This window comes from Phaethon lepturus, unplaced genomic scaffold (genome assembly GCF_000687285.1).
Source record: "Phaethon lepturus isolate BGI_N335 unplaced genomic scaffold, ASM68728v1 scaffold11190, whole genome shotgun sequence".
Taxonomy (NCBI): domain Eukaryota; kingdom Metazoa; phylum Chordata; class Aves; order Phaethontiformes; family Phaethontidae; genus Phaethon; species Phaethon lepturus.
This window is the reverse complement of record NW_010509840.1, coordinates 36566-50391: the sequence shown is the minus strand read 5'-3', so window position 1 is coordinate 50391 and position 13826 is coordinate 36566. Positions and strand designations below refer to the sequence as shown.

The 13826-nt window shown below is 35.8% G+C and overlaps 1 protein-coding gene across 1 annotated transcript in view; it reads right to left on the bottom strand.

Moving 5' to 3' along the window:
- Window positions 1–11882: 11882 nt before the first annotated feature.
- The window catches only part of CWC27 (CWC27 spliceosome-associated protein homolog (S. cerevisiae)), a gene marked incomplete at its 3' end in the record, with an annotated part of 15401 nt that continues 13457 nt past the window's right edge, over window positions 11883–13826 (bottom strand). Inside the window, exon 10 of the mRNA XM_010288314.1 lies at window positions 11883–12058. Coding sequence (XP_010286616.1) covers window positions 11883–12058 — 176 coding nt within the window. The remainder of the gene's footprint in view (window positions 12059–13826) is intronic.

Sequence of the window (13826 nt, the reverse complement as noted above, 5' to 3'; positions counted from 1 at the left end):
GTTTATTCCCGATTTCGGTGACAATATCACTGTTGATTTAGATAGGAATTTACATCAAGCTCATCACTACGATAACAGTGTACTGCTGATGATGCTTTGCTTAGAAATTGAGTACTTCAGGCTGAAGAGAAAAAGGGATTAGAGAGGCAACAATTCGTTAACAGTCTTGCAAAAAATCATGACAGAAAATCTATTATCCCATTTGACAGCAAAGATGATGGGTGGACTTGAGGACAACTCAGTGAGTACCTGTATTCAAAATACTACCAGCATGTTAAGTGTAATAAAACAGGATGGAGAACAATAAGAAATATGGCTTTTTATCTAAGACAGTATAGTAGCTACAATCCTGGAGGTAAAAAATAAATAATGTAGTAATCAGCTTAGTAGCAGTTACCTTTACCACCTGAAAGATTTCCAAATCAAATCTGTTCAGTAAACAAAGTTTATAATTTTTTTTGCTTTGTTGTTATCAAGCTACCAACTACTACTATTGAATACTGTCAGAAACTTAAGACAACAACTTTTTAGGCAAGGATTGAATTTCACTTCTTTTTATTAATGAAACATTATTAATTTTAAAGATTCCACAATCAGAATCTGATAACCAAGATGACTTGTTCTACACTATATTAAAAATACCTATTAGCTATTTGGATCTGTAGTAAGGCATGTAAAATAATAAAAATATTGAATTATACCACAAATTGACTGTCTAGAGACAAATAGCAGATGTGATGAATAAAGAAAACGTTTGAACATCGTGTGGTCATCCTTCACTGCAGTACCACTTTAAGATGTACTGCTCATATTTACAAAAAATGTTTTCATTAATAGAAACAAAAACCTCAAAATGTCTCTTCCCATGCTTCTCAACTAAGTTGAAACAAAGAAAGGAAATGGAGCATGAACATTTAGCAATTAAAAAGTACATGGCTATACCACTGTTAAATCCATCTTGTTATGTTACACAAAAAAAAAAAAAAAATCACATGTGCAGCTAAACAACTGAGAACACTCCAGCCCTTTGAAATGAAATCTTACCCACAACATAGCACTAACAATTCACTGTATAATAAGGATTACACATTCTCACCTTCCATTATGCTAACTGCATTTTCACGGGTCATCTACGCATCCTTTTTTCCAGGTGACTAGACAAATGCACACACAAACTTCACCTAAAAATACACTGACTCTTGCCAAGTAGCAGCAGGATGAAATATACCACAGTAACAATCCCATCTTTGTCCCAGGCTAACACCATACTTATTAACAGGCTTTGATGCTTAGCCAAGAAAAATCACAGTGCTGGGATCCTGGGTTTTGTGCCCAAACAATGTGGGGTTGTGTTTAATATAGTATAGTCTGCTTTTAAGTTCCTGCCAATCATTAACTCTACAAAGAGTATGTCTGGGATTATTTTTCTTTACCATGAATGTTGTTAAGGTAAAGAATACAGAAAATGTATTTATTTTGTTATTTTGAAAAGAATAAATGAATTATGCAATCTTTAGCATTAAGTAAATGGTCTTTTTCAGAAAAAAAAAAGTATTTCTAAAAACAATTCTGAAATCATCTTTCTTTCCTGTATGTCAGTTATACACATCTGAAATATTGAATTTCTTCAATAAAATATAAAAAAGCAAATGAAAAGGAACACACTAGCTTCTTAAACGTAGGGGTAACTTAAGAATTAAGTTTTACCAGAGTAAAAGATCATTCTTTTAATGTTCTCAGATAATTAAAGAGAACCTCATCAGTCAAAAAGTAACTGATCAACAGTTGTAAAGAAGAATGGATAAAATGTAGAACGTTACACTTGGCTAAATCAAATGTTATTACTTACAGAAAATCAGTCAGACTGGAGTGATCCCTCATAAATTGAGGAAAAGAAGTATGTTAAGCAAAGAAAATATCAATTAAGTGTACTTTAAAAGCGTTAGTACCATGATATTGAGAAGACAAGAAAAATACTAATAACCAAGTGACTTTATAAAACATATAAGGATTAAAACAAAAGTGAGTATCATTCAAGGTTCTAGTCCCAGCAAGATGCCATCCTCATTTCTCTCTAAGATTGATGTCTGTATCTTTTAGGCAGTGTGCTGTGGGCAGAAGGTCATGCACACTTTCCACAGCACTAAAACTTGCTTCAAGGTCTCTTGTGTTTGAGAGCTTCTGGCCCTGACTTTGTAGCTGACTTTTTTAAAATTTGATTTACTGGGATTGCATAAGGGTTCTACTTTACAAGGGCCTCCATAAGCAACTGTAACACTCTAATCGAAGAAACAATGCCAAGAAAAAGTGGTCAAGGGGACAGGAAAGGAAGGCGATAATCTCTTGAGACAGCCTTATGGAAAAACAAAGGAAGAAAAAGTTACTCAATCCCAAGAGTAAGAACTTCTTCTGTCATTTTAACCAAAATATTCTTTCCTCTCCTTTTTCCTTCATACCATACAATGACTGTCATATTCCAGTCCAAAGGGATTTCAGTGGTTCTCAGGCTTATTTCTATAAGCTTTTATTTACATTAATAGTTTCACTGGAATCACTGAGTCATGTAAACATTTGCAGAAGTGAGCAATTTCCACATGACTGTGGATAATTTGCAATTTATAAATTAGCACTTTGTTTTCAAATCCATATTGAATTTATATGCTGCGATAAGTCAGTCAAAACACACAAGACACGGAAATTAATGTGGAAGCCTACCAAAACATGTGACATGTAGGTACGTATGACTACGTATGACCTGTGGGTGAGTCTATGTATCCTATCATTACAAAGGTAGGATATCAATAACAAAACAAGAGATTTAGAAACAATTTACCTTCTTTCAGACAATCTTTAAATATATAGGACTAAATAAGTTGCTTTCTTTTTCCTCTTGCATCTAAAGCAAATTTTTGTGTGTGTGATTTTCCAGTTTAATATTAGCCATACACAAGATCAAGCAAGGCACCAGAAAAATATAACATTCTTTTTCTGGGGATCTAATTTCACAGGATCACAGAATCACAGAATCATTAAGGTTGGAAAGGACCTTTAAGATCATCAAGTCCACCCATTAGTCCAGCGCCACCATGTCCCCTAAACCATGTCCTGAAGTGCCACGTCTACGTATTTTTTCAATACTTCCAGTGATGGTGACTCCACCACCTCCCTGGGCACCCTGTTCCAATGTTTGACCACTCTCTCAGTAAAGAAATTTTTCCTGATATCTAATCTAAACCTCCTCTGGCGCAACTTGAGGCCATTTCCTCTCGTTCTATCACTAGTTACTTGGGAGAAGAGACCAACACCCACCTCACCACAACCCCCTTTCAGGTAGTTGTAGAGAGCGATGAGGTCTTCCCTCAGCCTCCTCTTCTCCAGACTAAACAACCCCAGTTCCCTCAGCCGCTCCTCATAAGGCTTCTGCTCCAGCCCCCTCACCAGCTTCGTTGCCCTTCTCTGGACATGCTCCAGCACCTCAACATCCTTCTTGTAGTGAGGGGCCCAAAACTGGACACATATTCAAGGCGCAGCCTCACAAGTGCTGAGTACAGGGGCACAATCACTTCCCTACTGCTGGCCACACTATTTCTGATACAGGCCAGGACGCTGTTGGCCTTCTTGGCCACCTGGGCACACTGCTGGCTCCTGTTCAGCTGGCTGTCAACCAGCACCCCCAGGTCCTTTTCCACCGGGCAGCTCTCCAGCCACTCTTCCCCAAGCCTGTAGCGTTGCATGGGGTTGTTGTGGCCGAAGTGCAGGACTCGGCACTTGGCCTTATGAAACCTCATACAGTTGACCTCTGCCCATCGATCCAGCCTGTCCAGATCCCTCCGCAGAGCCCTCCTACCCTCCAGCAGAAGGTAACATATAATTTCTTTGACCTCTAATTACAAAAATTTGAGTATACAGGATTCTCCCATAACACTTTTCAGTCCCTTGTCAGCCAAAAGAGCTATAAGGTCTAGAATATATAAGTGGCCTTTCAGTATCTAGCTTCCACTCTAATATTATATACAAAAATATTTTAGGTATTAGACTATATTTTAATACACAACATATAGTACTCTAACAAATGGAACTCTGGGGATGCTAATAGTAAACTCTAGCTAAGTACTCAGCAAAATTTCCGAAATGATATGCTGATTACACTATACCTAAAAATCAGAACTTGGAGAGCAGGGTGACAAATACCACAGACTACTCAGAGGAAGTTTTGTTTAATATAGTTTTGCAAAGCACACAATAGAGTATCTTAGTACAAGGAAGTTTTGAAGAACAAATTAGATGTATTCAGAAGGAAAGTTGCGGTTTTCTTTGGTCATAAAATACTCATATTCCCCCACCCCCAAGAAAAGATTACAGAACTCTAGTTACAATCCTATTTGAAATACAGGTTAAACAGAGCACAATGAAGTCAAATGTTAAGTCTTTTAACTCTATAACTGCCATTTTATAGCAGTACCTTACACAGATACACATCTCACTCTGCAATGTGTTATGTAAGTCATCATTATCCACTGTTTTCAAACCAAGACAATGTACTTTGAATACATTCCTCTATTTAACAAAGCAGAGATAGAAAAAAGTGTAATCTCATGTCACCACTCAGTAATTTTTCTATTTCAGCATGTGATAAAATAGCTAGTTTTGCATAAAATTGGAATTTCTCAATTTAATCTATCGAATTGTTTAAAAGAGATTTGGAAACTTATTTTAGGGTGGAACACATAATGGCCCACTTCAAGGAAGCTACAATGAAACAATATAAGCTGGTTTGCTGCCTTATAACTATTGATGATCCCTAGTTTTAAAAGAATACCCGTACAAATGGAGCATAATAATCATACAGTGAACATGTCTTTTTTAAGTACAGAATGAATTATTTTGAATACAAATATTTACAATTAAGCTTCCACTGTCAGATAAAACACAAGCATTACTCTTAACACTTATAATTTTAATGTCTGTTTGGTTCCACTTGACAGTTTTGGGTTTTTTTCTTCTACTCTTTTAACACCTAATGGATATTTTCCATTATTCTAAAACCTGGCACTTTATGGGACTTCAGCAAAGACTTTTGTTAAGAGGTCATGATAAAAGGGCAATAGGTTTGTCTGTATTGTAATAAGCTGCAGCTAAAGCTGTTAGTTTCATTACATATCCAAAAATGAAAACTAATCAGTTTACATGTGCTCATCTCAACAGTTAAATTAATTTTACATCAATTTTATTGGCAATGTCTCTTTTTTTAAAAAAATCTGGTACTGGATTACATATACACAACAAGTACTCCTTTGAATCAAGCTAGAATACACTAATCCAATACAACTTTCCCGCAAAAAAAGCATACTGGTCAAAACCAAAAAGGTTTCAGAGTAGCTTATTGATTCTGACATAATGCTATCAGAGAGTTTCTTAGTAGAATTCAACATGAATTCCTGACCAGTTGCTAACCTGGCTAATTTTAGAGTCAACCCAAATAACCCCATTTATTATATGAAATCAGGAAAACTTGCTTCCCAGTACTTTCAAGTAAGGAAGCCCTTAAAAAAAAGTCAGCAATAGAAAACATATTGAAAGAACATTTTCATTAAGTAAGAATTAGGTTACAAAGTTATTGCTTAAAATAGTTGCTAATGAGGCATTAAACACTGAATGGAAGTACATCTATTCACTCCAGGTAACTCAGTACTAAATCCACTACTTGCCAATCACACAAATTGTCACAGTAGCAAATACTCTTATTAGGATTGCTGGGCAGCCTGGGTTTGCTAGGCAAAACAAAAGCCAAAGAAAGTAATTGCCAAAATCTAGGAAGTAAAAAACAGAATAAGCAGACAAAATGGGAAACTAGTTCTTGGAGAGTGATGACTGAAAATAATCTGGAAAGCCCGAGCAACATAAGCAATCTCAGTGTAGTATTAGTAAGAAGGGCTTATGTGGGCACTGTATGAATAAACAGGGAAGTGGAAGTAAGAAAAAAAAGTTGTTGGTATCTGTATACAGCACTAGTAAGGCTAATAAGAGATTACTGATCAAAGCTCTTTAAAGAATGTTGAAAAATTGCAAAAGGAACAAAAAAAGCCAGGAGGCGATTTAAGGACTGGAAAAAATGTCTTACTGTGAAAGATTGAAAGAACTCAATAGGTACAGCTTATCTAACAGACAGAAAGGACTCAGTTAGAATTTAAGTAGTTGAAATAAGAGGAAATACAGCATACTGCTGCAAACTTCAGAAAAAGGCACAACAAAAAATTCATTGGCTACAAGCTGAACCCAGACAAATTAAAACTTAAAACTGTATGAGGTACTGTTAGGGGTAAGGTATTTTAGTACTGGAACAGATTACAGTCACTGACTAAATATGGGCCAAACTACACTCTCTTGATACCTAAAAATTATGTTTGAATGCCTTTCCTGTTCACCTGTAGCCAAACAGTGAGCTCAATACAGGGGTAACTGGCAGTAAATTACGGCATTAGATACACAGTTTATGTAATGGTCTCCTTGGCTTAAAACACTATTAACAGAATACCTGAATTTGCTATACAAAAACAGCAGAAGTTCTTTAGGCGTAGTGAGGCTCGAAGTCAGTTGCAAAGAGAGTTTGTACTCAAGAATTCAAAAGCCAGCCTTATTAACATACAGTTTCTATTTCCTGGTGCTAAACTGAAAAGCAAGGAAACAAGCTGTATCTTTGGACAAGGCCTGATAGTAACAGTTATACCTGGTTTAAGAAAATGCTAGTGGGGTTAGAAATATAGTTAATAAATTGGAAATAGTAACTATTGTGAAGAAAGAATATCACAGTTCTGTATAGAAATAAATAAACTTCACATTCCGAAGTGATGGTATATGGTATTCATATCACATTGCAACTACTTACAAACAAACATTATTCACAAAAAAGTATAAAAGTAGCTTCCTGAACACAAGATCAGATACTGGATTAAGTTCAAATAAGTAGAAGCATAAATAAAACACCTAAATACATATACATGTAACTTAAAAACACTACAAAAGACCAACCAAGGATGCAACTGAAATTGTTGACTGTACAGTGAAAAACTGTACTTACTTGCACACTGCATGTCTTACAAACAAGAAACTGAAAATTTTTAAAAGCTGGTAACCAGAAATGTGTAGTACCTGAGCTCCACCTACAGGAGGAAACCAAATATTTTTAATTACCAAATTAGAAGAGGACTGTTCACTCTGAGGTCTTCAGATGGTCACCTCAAGCCACTGCCATTTTACAACTTGATGCAATGCTGATAAATTTGATTACTATTGCAATGATGGCAAACACTTCTATCTGTATATATTCTTTCATGTAAACAGCTGTTCTATACTTTGAAGTTTAGGTTTAAGCTTTCTAATAAAAAAACAACAGACCTGTGCAATTTCTCTTAAGTTGCCAGAATGAGTGGGAAATTCTTTTTGCCAAGGTTTCATGTCTAGTACAAAATTGTAAAGTGTCTCAAATTATTTTTTCAAACATAAATTAAAGGTTCAAATACATACTGAAATGACTAAAATGAACTTGAATTGAACATGTGAGCACTCCAAGTATGATTGCACTGAAAGTAGTATTGGATCTCAGTACCATGAATTTGAGAAGGTGTCTATTATTTCCATATTGTTTCTCTGAAACAGATGTGCAAACTTCTGACTTCATAAATGGATTTGTATTAAAAGAAACAGGACTGATACAAATGAATACAGATTTGTAGAAAGAGTCATGCATGTTAAAAGACAGTACTCTGAAAAAGTATCTTTAGAGGTTCAGTTATTCTATTAGCCCATTTAAATACCTGATGAGATAACCAATGCTGATAGATACCAGATGTTTCTTGGCCCTCGGATATGTTAATAGACATTACCCTTCAGCTGTGTATGGTGGATCCAAATTTTTGTTTGATATTTGCACCTCCCACAGCTCTGCCTGCTCTGATCAACACACACTTGGACTACAGTGGGTGGTGAAGTCCCATGAGAATATTATCAATCATCTCCAGTACACTTATATAAAAGTCACTATTCCAGCCAATGAAACTTGATAATGTTTATCTTTCTTTATCTCATCAGACCTCAAAGTTAATAACACCCTATTTGTAACAGACAATGCCATGCCTTTGATTTTCATCCCAGTGGATGCCAGACAATTATTTGGAAAACAGTAAGTGTAGAAATTGATGTTACTTGTGGTACTAAGCAGTATCTCCCAAGAGTATGGTTCCCAATTGCTAAAAATGCATCCAATAAAATCCTCTTCTCAATTAAGATAACCCATTTGGCTATAAAACTACTGCTACTGCCCTGAAAGAGTATACTAACCACAAACACTGCACATGGACGGTCAATGTGCTGAGCCAGCAGCCAGGAATGCTTATATAAAGGTCTCTGAAAATATAATACAATGTCATGCAAGCTTGGGCATAGAGTACCTCATTCCCAAGGGTATAACTTTGTGTTCCCTTCATGCTACAAACTTGCTATTAAACCTTAGACAATTTGTTGCTAGCTGCCATCCCTGTAAAACCCAACAGACAGTTAAACAGATTGGTGGACAGATTGTTGGACGGATTAGGTAGGTAGTAAGTACGTACAGACTCCAATGTCTTTTGATATTATAAAGATGTTGTTTGGCTACCACGTACTTGAAGGTACTATCTGATATGGCTATCTAATACTAATCTGTATTTGTCCAATCTCCATGATCAAAAACAGTTTATTGACTCCGACAAGCTCATACCTATACTGTATTGGGGAATATTATGGGTAATACTACAAACATCATTAGGGTGCACGATGAATCAATCACTGAAGGCAGAGCACTGAAAACCAAGAATTAATTCTTTCTGCAGTCAGGAGACTGCTTCAGCACGATGTTTCTGCAAGATTTGAGACAGAAAATTACCTTATGTACTCTTGTCCCACATACTGACACATAACCCTTTTAGTCAACTCAAGATAAATATTCATGTAATTTACCACTGGGATTATGCATCGATCTCAACCATAGAACTAGTCACCAGATTTTGGGATCCAAGTTATCCATCATCCTCCTTGATCTCAGTATACTTCCTGTGGACCAGCTGTCTACAGCAGCAATAGCACAGCCACCAATTTCCAAAGCAGCCACACAGCACAACTTTGAAGACGGCAGAAAGGAAAAACAGGGATTATGTTTTTAGAAGATGTCCTCTGAAACTATATCTAATTATATCTAGCACAGCCATGAAAACATGGCACTAAATTTCATGTACTGTGATTTAGGTGCTCTTATAGAGAGAAAAGAAGAATGTAAAATAGAAAGCCAATACTCATGAAATAAGAGTTTTATGTTAGTGTACATAACACTACACAGTTCTACAAAGAGATCAGATTTATGGACAATTCCAAAAAGAAATGGATTAACATCAGTTTACAGATCTGACCACACAAATCTTGTTGACTACGTAAAGTTTGCCAAAGCATGAAAGTTAGTTGCCTTGCCTCTTTCTAAAAGTAAAATCATATGACAGGAAAAACTAATACCCATTTAAATTACAGATTTTGTTTACTATACCATTTTATGTTATTGTGCTGGATTTTTGACATCAAATGCTCTCGTTTACTTATCTTCAGCTATTAAGAATATTGGGTCTTCTCTTCAGCAAACACAAAACTTTGAGGAACTTTGGAAGTAACACCATCCAGGCCTAGAAAAGAACTGAGTGGAACCTACCTAGTTCTGCTCAAATTACAAAGGTTTCTGTACTCTGTCTGGTGTGCTTCTCAGATTCAAATCAATACTGGAGCACATGTAGAAGAGGCCATTGAACTTCCTGCTTAAATCACATGCATATTTTATTATCTGGAGCTATTCAAACTTGAAGTGGTCAATAAAAATTATTATCTAGTAAGTGTTCTCACTGGGCTTTTCACTGCTCCAAAAAATGTACACAAACAGCAACACTTACAGCTGTTATATTTTAATACACCAATATAAAAAGATTATCAAAATAACACAAGTGTTCCTACGACTCCAAAAGCATGTCCTACTTCTGAATGTCAAATGCTCAAAACTTACTAATCTTACTTTTAAAACCAGATCACAATGTTTCAGTAAAAATAATCAATTTGATATCCATCAAGTTGCAAACGTCAGGGTGTGATTTCCCTTTTCTCTTAATAATTAGTTTCGTTTTACAATTAAGTTAATAATCAAATACCCACCATAACTTTCAACAGCCCCTTCATGAGTAAGATACAGTTGTTTTATTTTGAGCACGTATATATAGTCATATAAAACCAGAATAACCTGCAAGGGGTGCAAGTCAGATGTGAATTTCTGACGACTGTAAAACAACTGATTTTGTTTCAGTTATTCCTTCTGTTTTCCAACCAAAGTTTCAATATCTACTTTACCTCAAAGTGTATTATTATAACAACAAATTTATCTTCACGTGTCTTGACCCAAAGCCTTTACTTCCCAGTTATTAATAGAGATGGTAATTGCTACGGAACTAGTGAAGCATATATATTGACTATTCTTTTGTCACAAACAGACCGTCCTGGATTTGTCCGTGTTGGCAATACTACCTGACCATTACATATAAAACCATATCAGCAGTGAGGGTAAACAGAGAAAAAACAACAAACCACAAAACCAAAAAAACCAAAAACCACCACACACACACAAAAGAAAGGGAAAAAAAAAAGAAAAAAGAAAACAGTAGGAATTCAGTTCAGAGGAACTGTTGTGGGAAAGAGTTTTAGAGAGCCACTACATGCACAGAATTTAGTATAGGCAAAGCCTGAAAAATTTCATCAGGCAGTTCTTTATGACAATTGTGAGGAGTTAGAGTACAAAGTCTAAATTTCCTTTTTGATGCTTCTCTCCCTACACCCCAGTAAATTTCTCTGAATAAGTAAATTTACACATCAAACTTTATAACTGCAAAGACTTAATTGTTCAGTAACTCCTGGAGAACATGTTTATTGAAACACTGGACAATAATTCCTAGTAAGTTTGCCATCAGGTCCACTACACATCACTTGCATACATGACAAATGTTTTTATGCAATACAAATATTATTAGGCAGAAATTCCCAAACCAGCTCTGGAAGAAAGACTGTGAAGACACAAAGTTCCAAAAAAACAAACCAACGCACTGAAAATTGAGTGCTAATCAGTACAGATATTCGCAAAGGCTGCCACAGCTATATTACATGACTGGAACCCACACTTCTATGTCTGGATCTGAATACTGCTACAGCAACATCATAGTTTGTGTACAGCTAGTTTAATAATTTGAATATGGCGTTACACTACTAAAACCAGACATATTCCAACCCTGTAAGTACAGCCCTAGATGGTATTTAAAAACTGCTGTATCAATTGTAGCGTTGAAAACCTGGTACACTGTAAGAATGGCTACTGTGTTAAACCACACTTTAATGGATGACTTAGGAAGCCTTTACTTTCTGTAAGTCTCAGTGGTGGATGACCACCATATGTTACCACAAATAAACAAGCTACAAAACACAATCTTACAACTGTACAGAAAGACAAAAGTAAAGCATGATAAATACATATAAATACTCTTCATTTATAACTCACAGGGAAAAATAAAAACTACCATACAAGGTATCAATAAGTGCTCAGTGTAACAAAACGTAGCTTAATCGTTTGGCTCAATCTGCCAAATGAAACTAAGAAAATAATAGGCAATTTCATCTTCCGCAGTTGGAGGTGGACAGCGGGGAACAATTTTAACGTAATACTAACCTATCAATGTAGTAACTCCAAAACTGGAATTGAGCAGAAAATCTAACTGTAAACAAGCTGAAGGAAGAAAAAAAAAACCGACAAAAAACCAAAGTGCGATACTTACCTGCGACTAGTTGTTTTCTTTTCCATCTTAGTTTCTTCCTCTTGAGGTTGTTGTTTAGCATTTTCACTTGTATCAATTCTCAATTTCTTGGCAATGCGTTCTTTTATTTGAAATCTCTCGTTGCTAGCGGCTTCACTGTCTACACTATCAGAGTCTTCATCATGTTCTTCTTCCTCCTTTATTGATTTAAAATAATAAAGCTTCTCCTTTAGCTTTTTTTTTTTTACTATAGAATGTAAGAAAAACTTCCCATGTTCAACACAGATAATCCCTTACAAAAAAAACCCAAACAAACTTAATTTCAAAGCAAACTTTTCAAACAAATATATCCTTATTTGCTTCAAAGGGAACCAAAAATTATAAATATGATAATTAAATATTTTTTCATACACAAATTACATCTGTTTTGTATGGCTTAAAAACTAAGACAGTCCATGCTAGACTGTAAACCCTTACAGATCTGCAGAAGACCCATAGCAATGTGGTATTAGTCAGGTCATTGCTCATGAATCCAAAATTTAATGAAGGCAATACGTTAAACATTTCCTTCATTTTCCACTAAAAGAAAACCAAAATTTATTAAGAACTTCCTGCCACAGCGCTATACTGGAGTCATGATGGAATGGAAGAGGTTTGCTCATCAGTCTCCATGAGGGAATATACAAATGCCACACTGATCAAAAGAGGTTGTGAAAACCTGTGGAATCAATCATCCCAACTTGCCACATAGGTACTATGCTTCCAGGCCTAGCACAGGAAGGCAAAAGGGGATAAACCACCTTGGTTCAAAGACATTTGGAGGGAGAAACAAGTAATTCCTCTCAGTAATGAAGAAGCAGCCTGACTAGACCAAGAGATCTAGGTCTGACTACTTCCTTCCTTGAAGGAGGAAGCTTTCATGAATCTTAATGGAAGGATGCCAGCTCAAAGACCAGATGGCACATCTCATTATATTTATTTTGGAGTGATGCTAATTAGCTAAAGAAAAAGGATAAGATGCTACGTGATTGTAATTTCAACCATACTGAGAGAAAAGAGAGACTTAGAAACGGTATGCCAGAGGACTATACTGTATCCAGGAGACTGCCAGGACATCAGCACTTTGAGAGGAAACTCTAAAGACAATGTACATATCCTGGGTGTCACTGACAGGTAGGAGGAAGAGTAGCATGAAGCCCATGTCCATAAACATGGAGGGGGAGAGGGGAGAAAAATAAAAGAAGCAAGAAGCACAACTTCAGGAATAGAAAAGAAAAAACATGATCTGGATTTCAGATGTTGTTTTTGAGTCACTGTTGAGGAATCTTCAGGCCACCATGCTTTGATTTTAGATTTAGACATGAGAAGACCAGTGAGGAATAAAAACAAAAATCTGAATATTTAGCACAGTAAAACAGCATGACGTTGAGGACTTCAGTAAGATAAACACGGTGATACCTAATAGCCTGAACAGCAAGGTCAGGTGTTTAGGGAATAATAATGAGAGTTTCTCTTACATGCTAGAGACTTGTTATTTGGGGGAGGTAGGTAGAATTATTTGCTTATAGGATGGCTATAAAACTACCAACATGTTGCAGCCATATAAATGCAAAAGTGATCCTTTGATGTGTTAACTGAAAAGAATTCAAGAGAGGTGATAAAATACTAGCACCATTTTACAAGGCTCAAGTAATTGCCTGAAATGCTAGATTCTAGCTAAGGTCTTTCAGTTAAATGAAATCTAAGGAGAACAACTACAGGAAAAAAAAGCCTTCCTATTTCCTACTTCATGACATTATTATAACAGCATTCAGATTAATTAGGCTGAAAAATAAAAATTGGAATAAATATACTTAACATGTCCCTGTTCTGCATACCCCTCAATTCACTTAATAAAGGGCTCTTTAAACATCTGAAGAATTATTAAGTAAGTACCATTCTCAGTAGTCTTCTAACACCTAAATG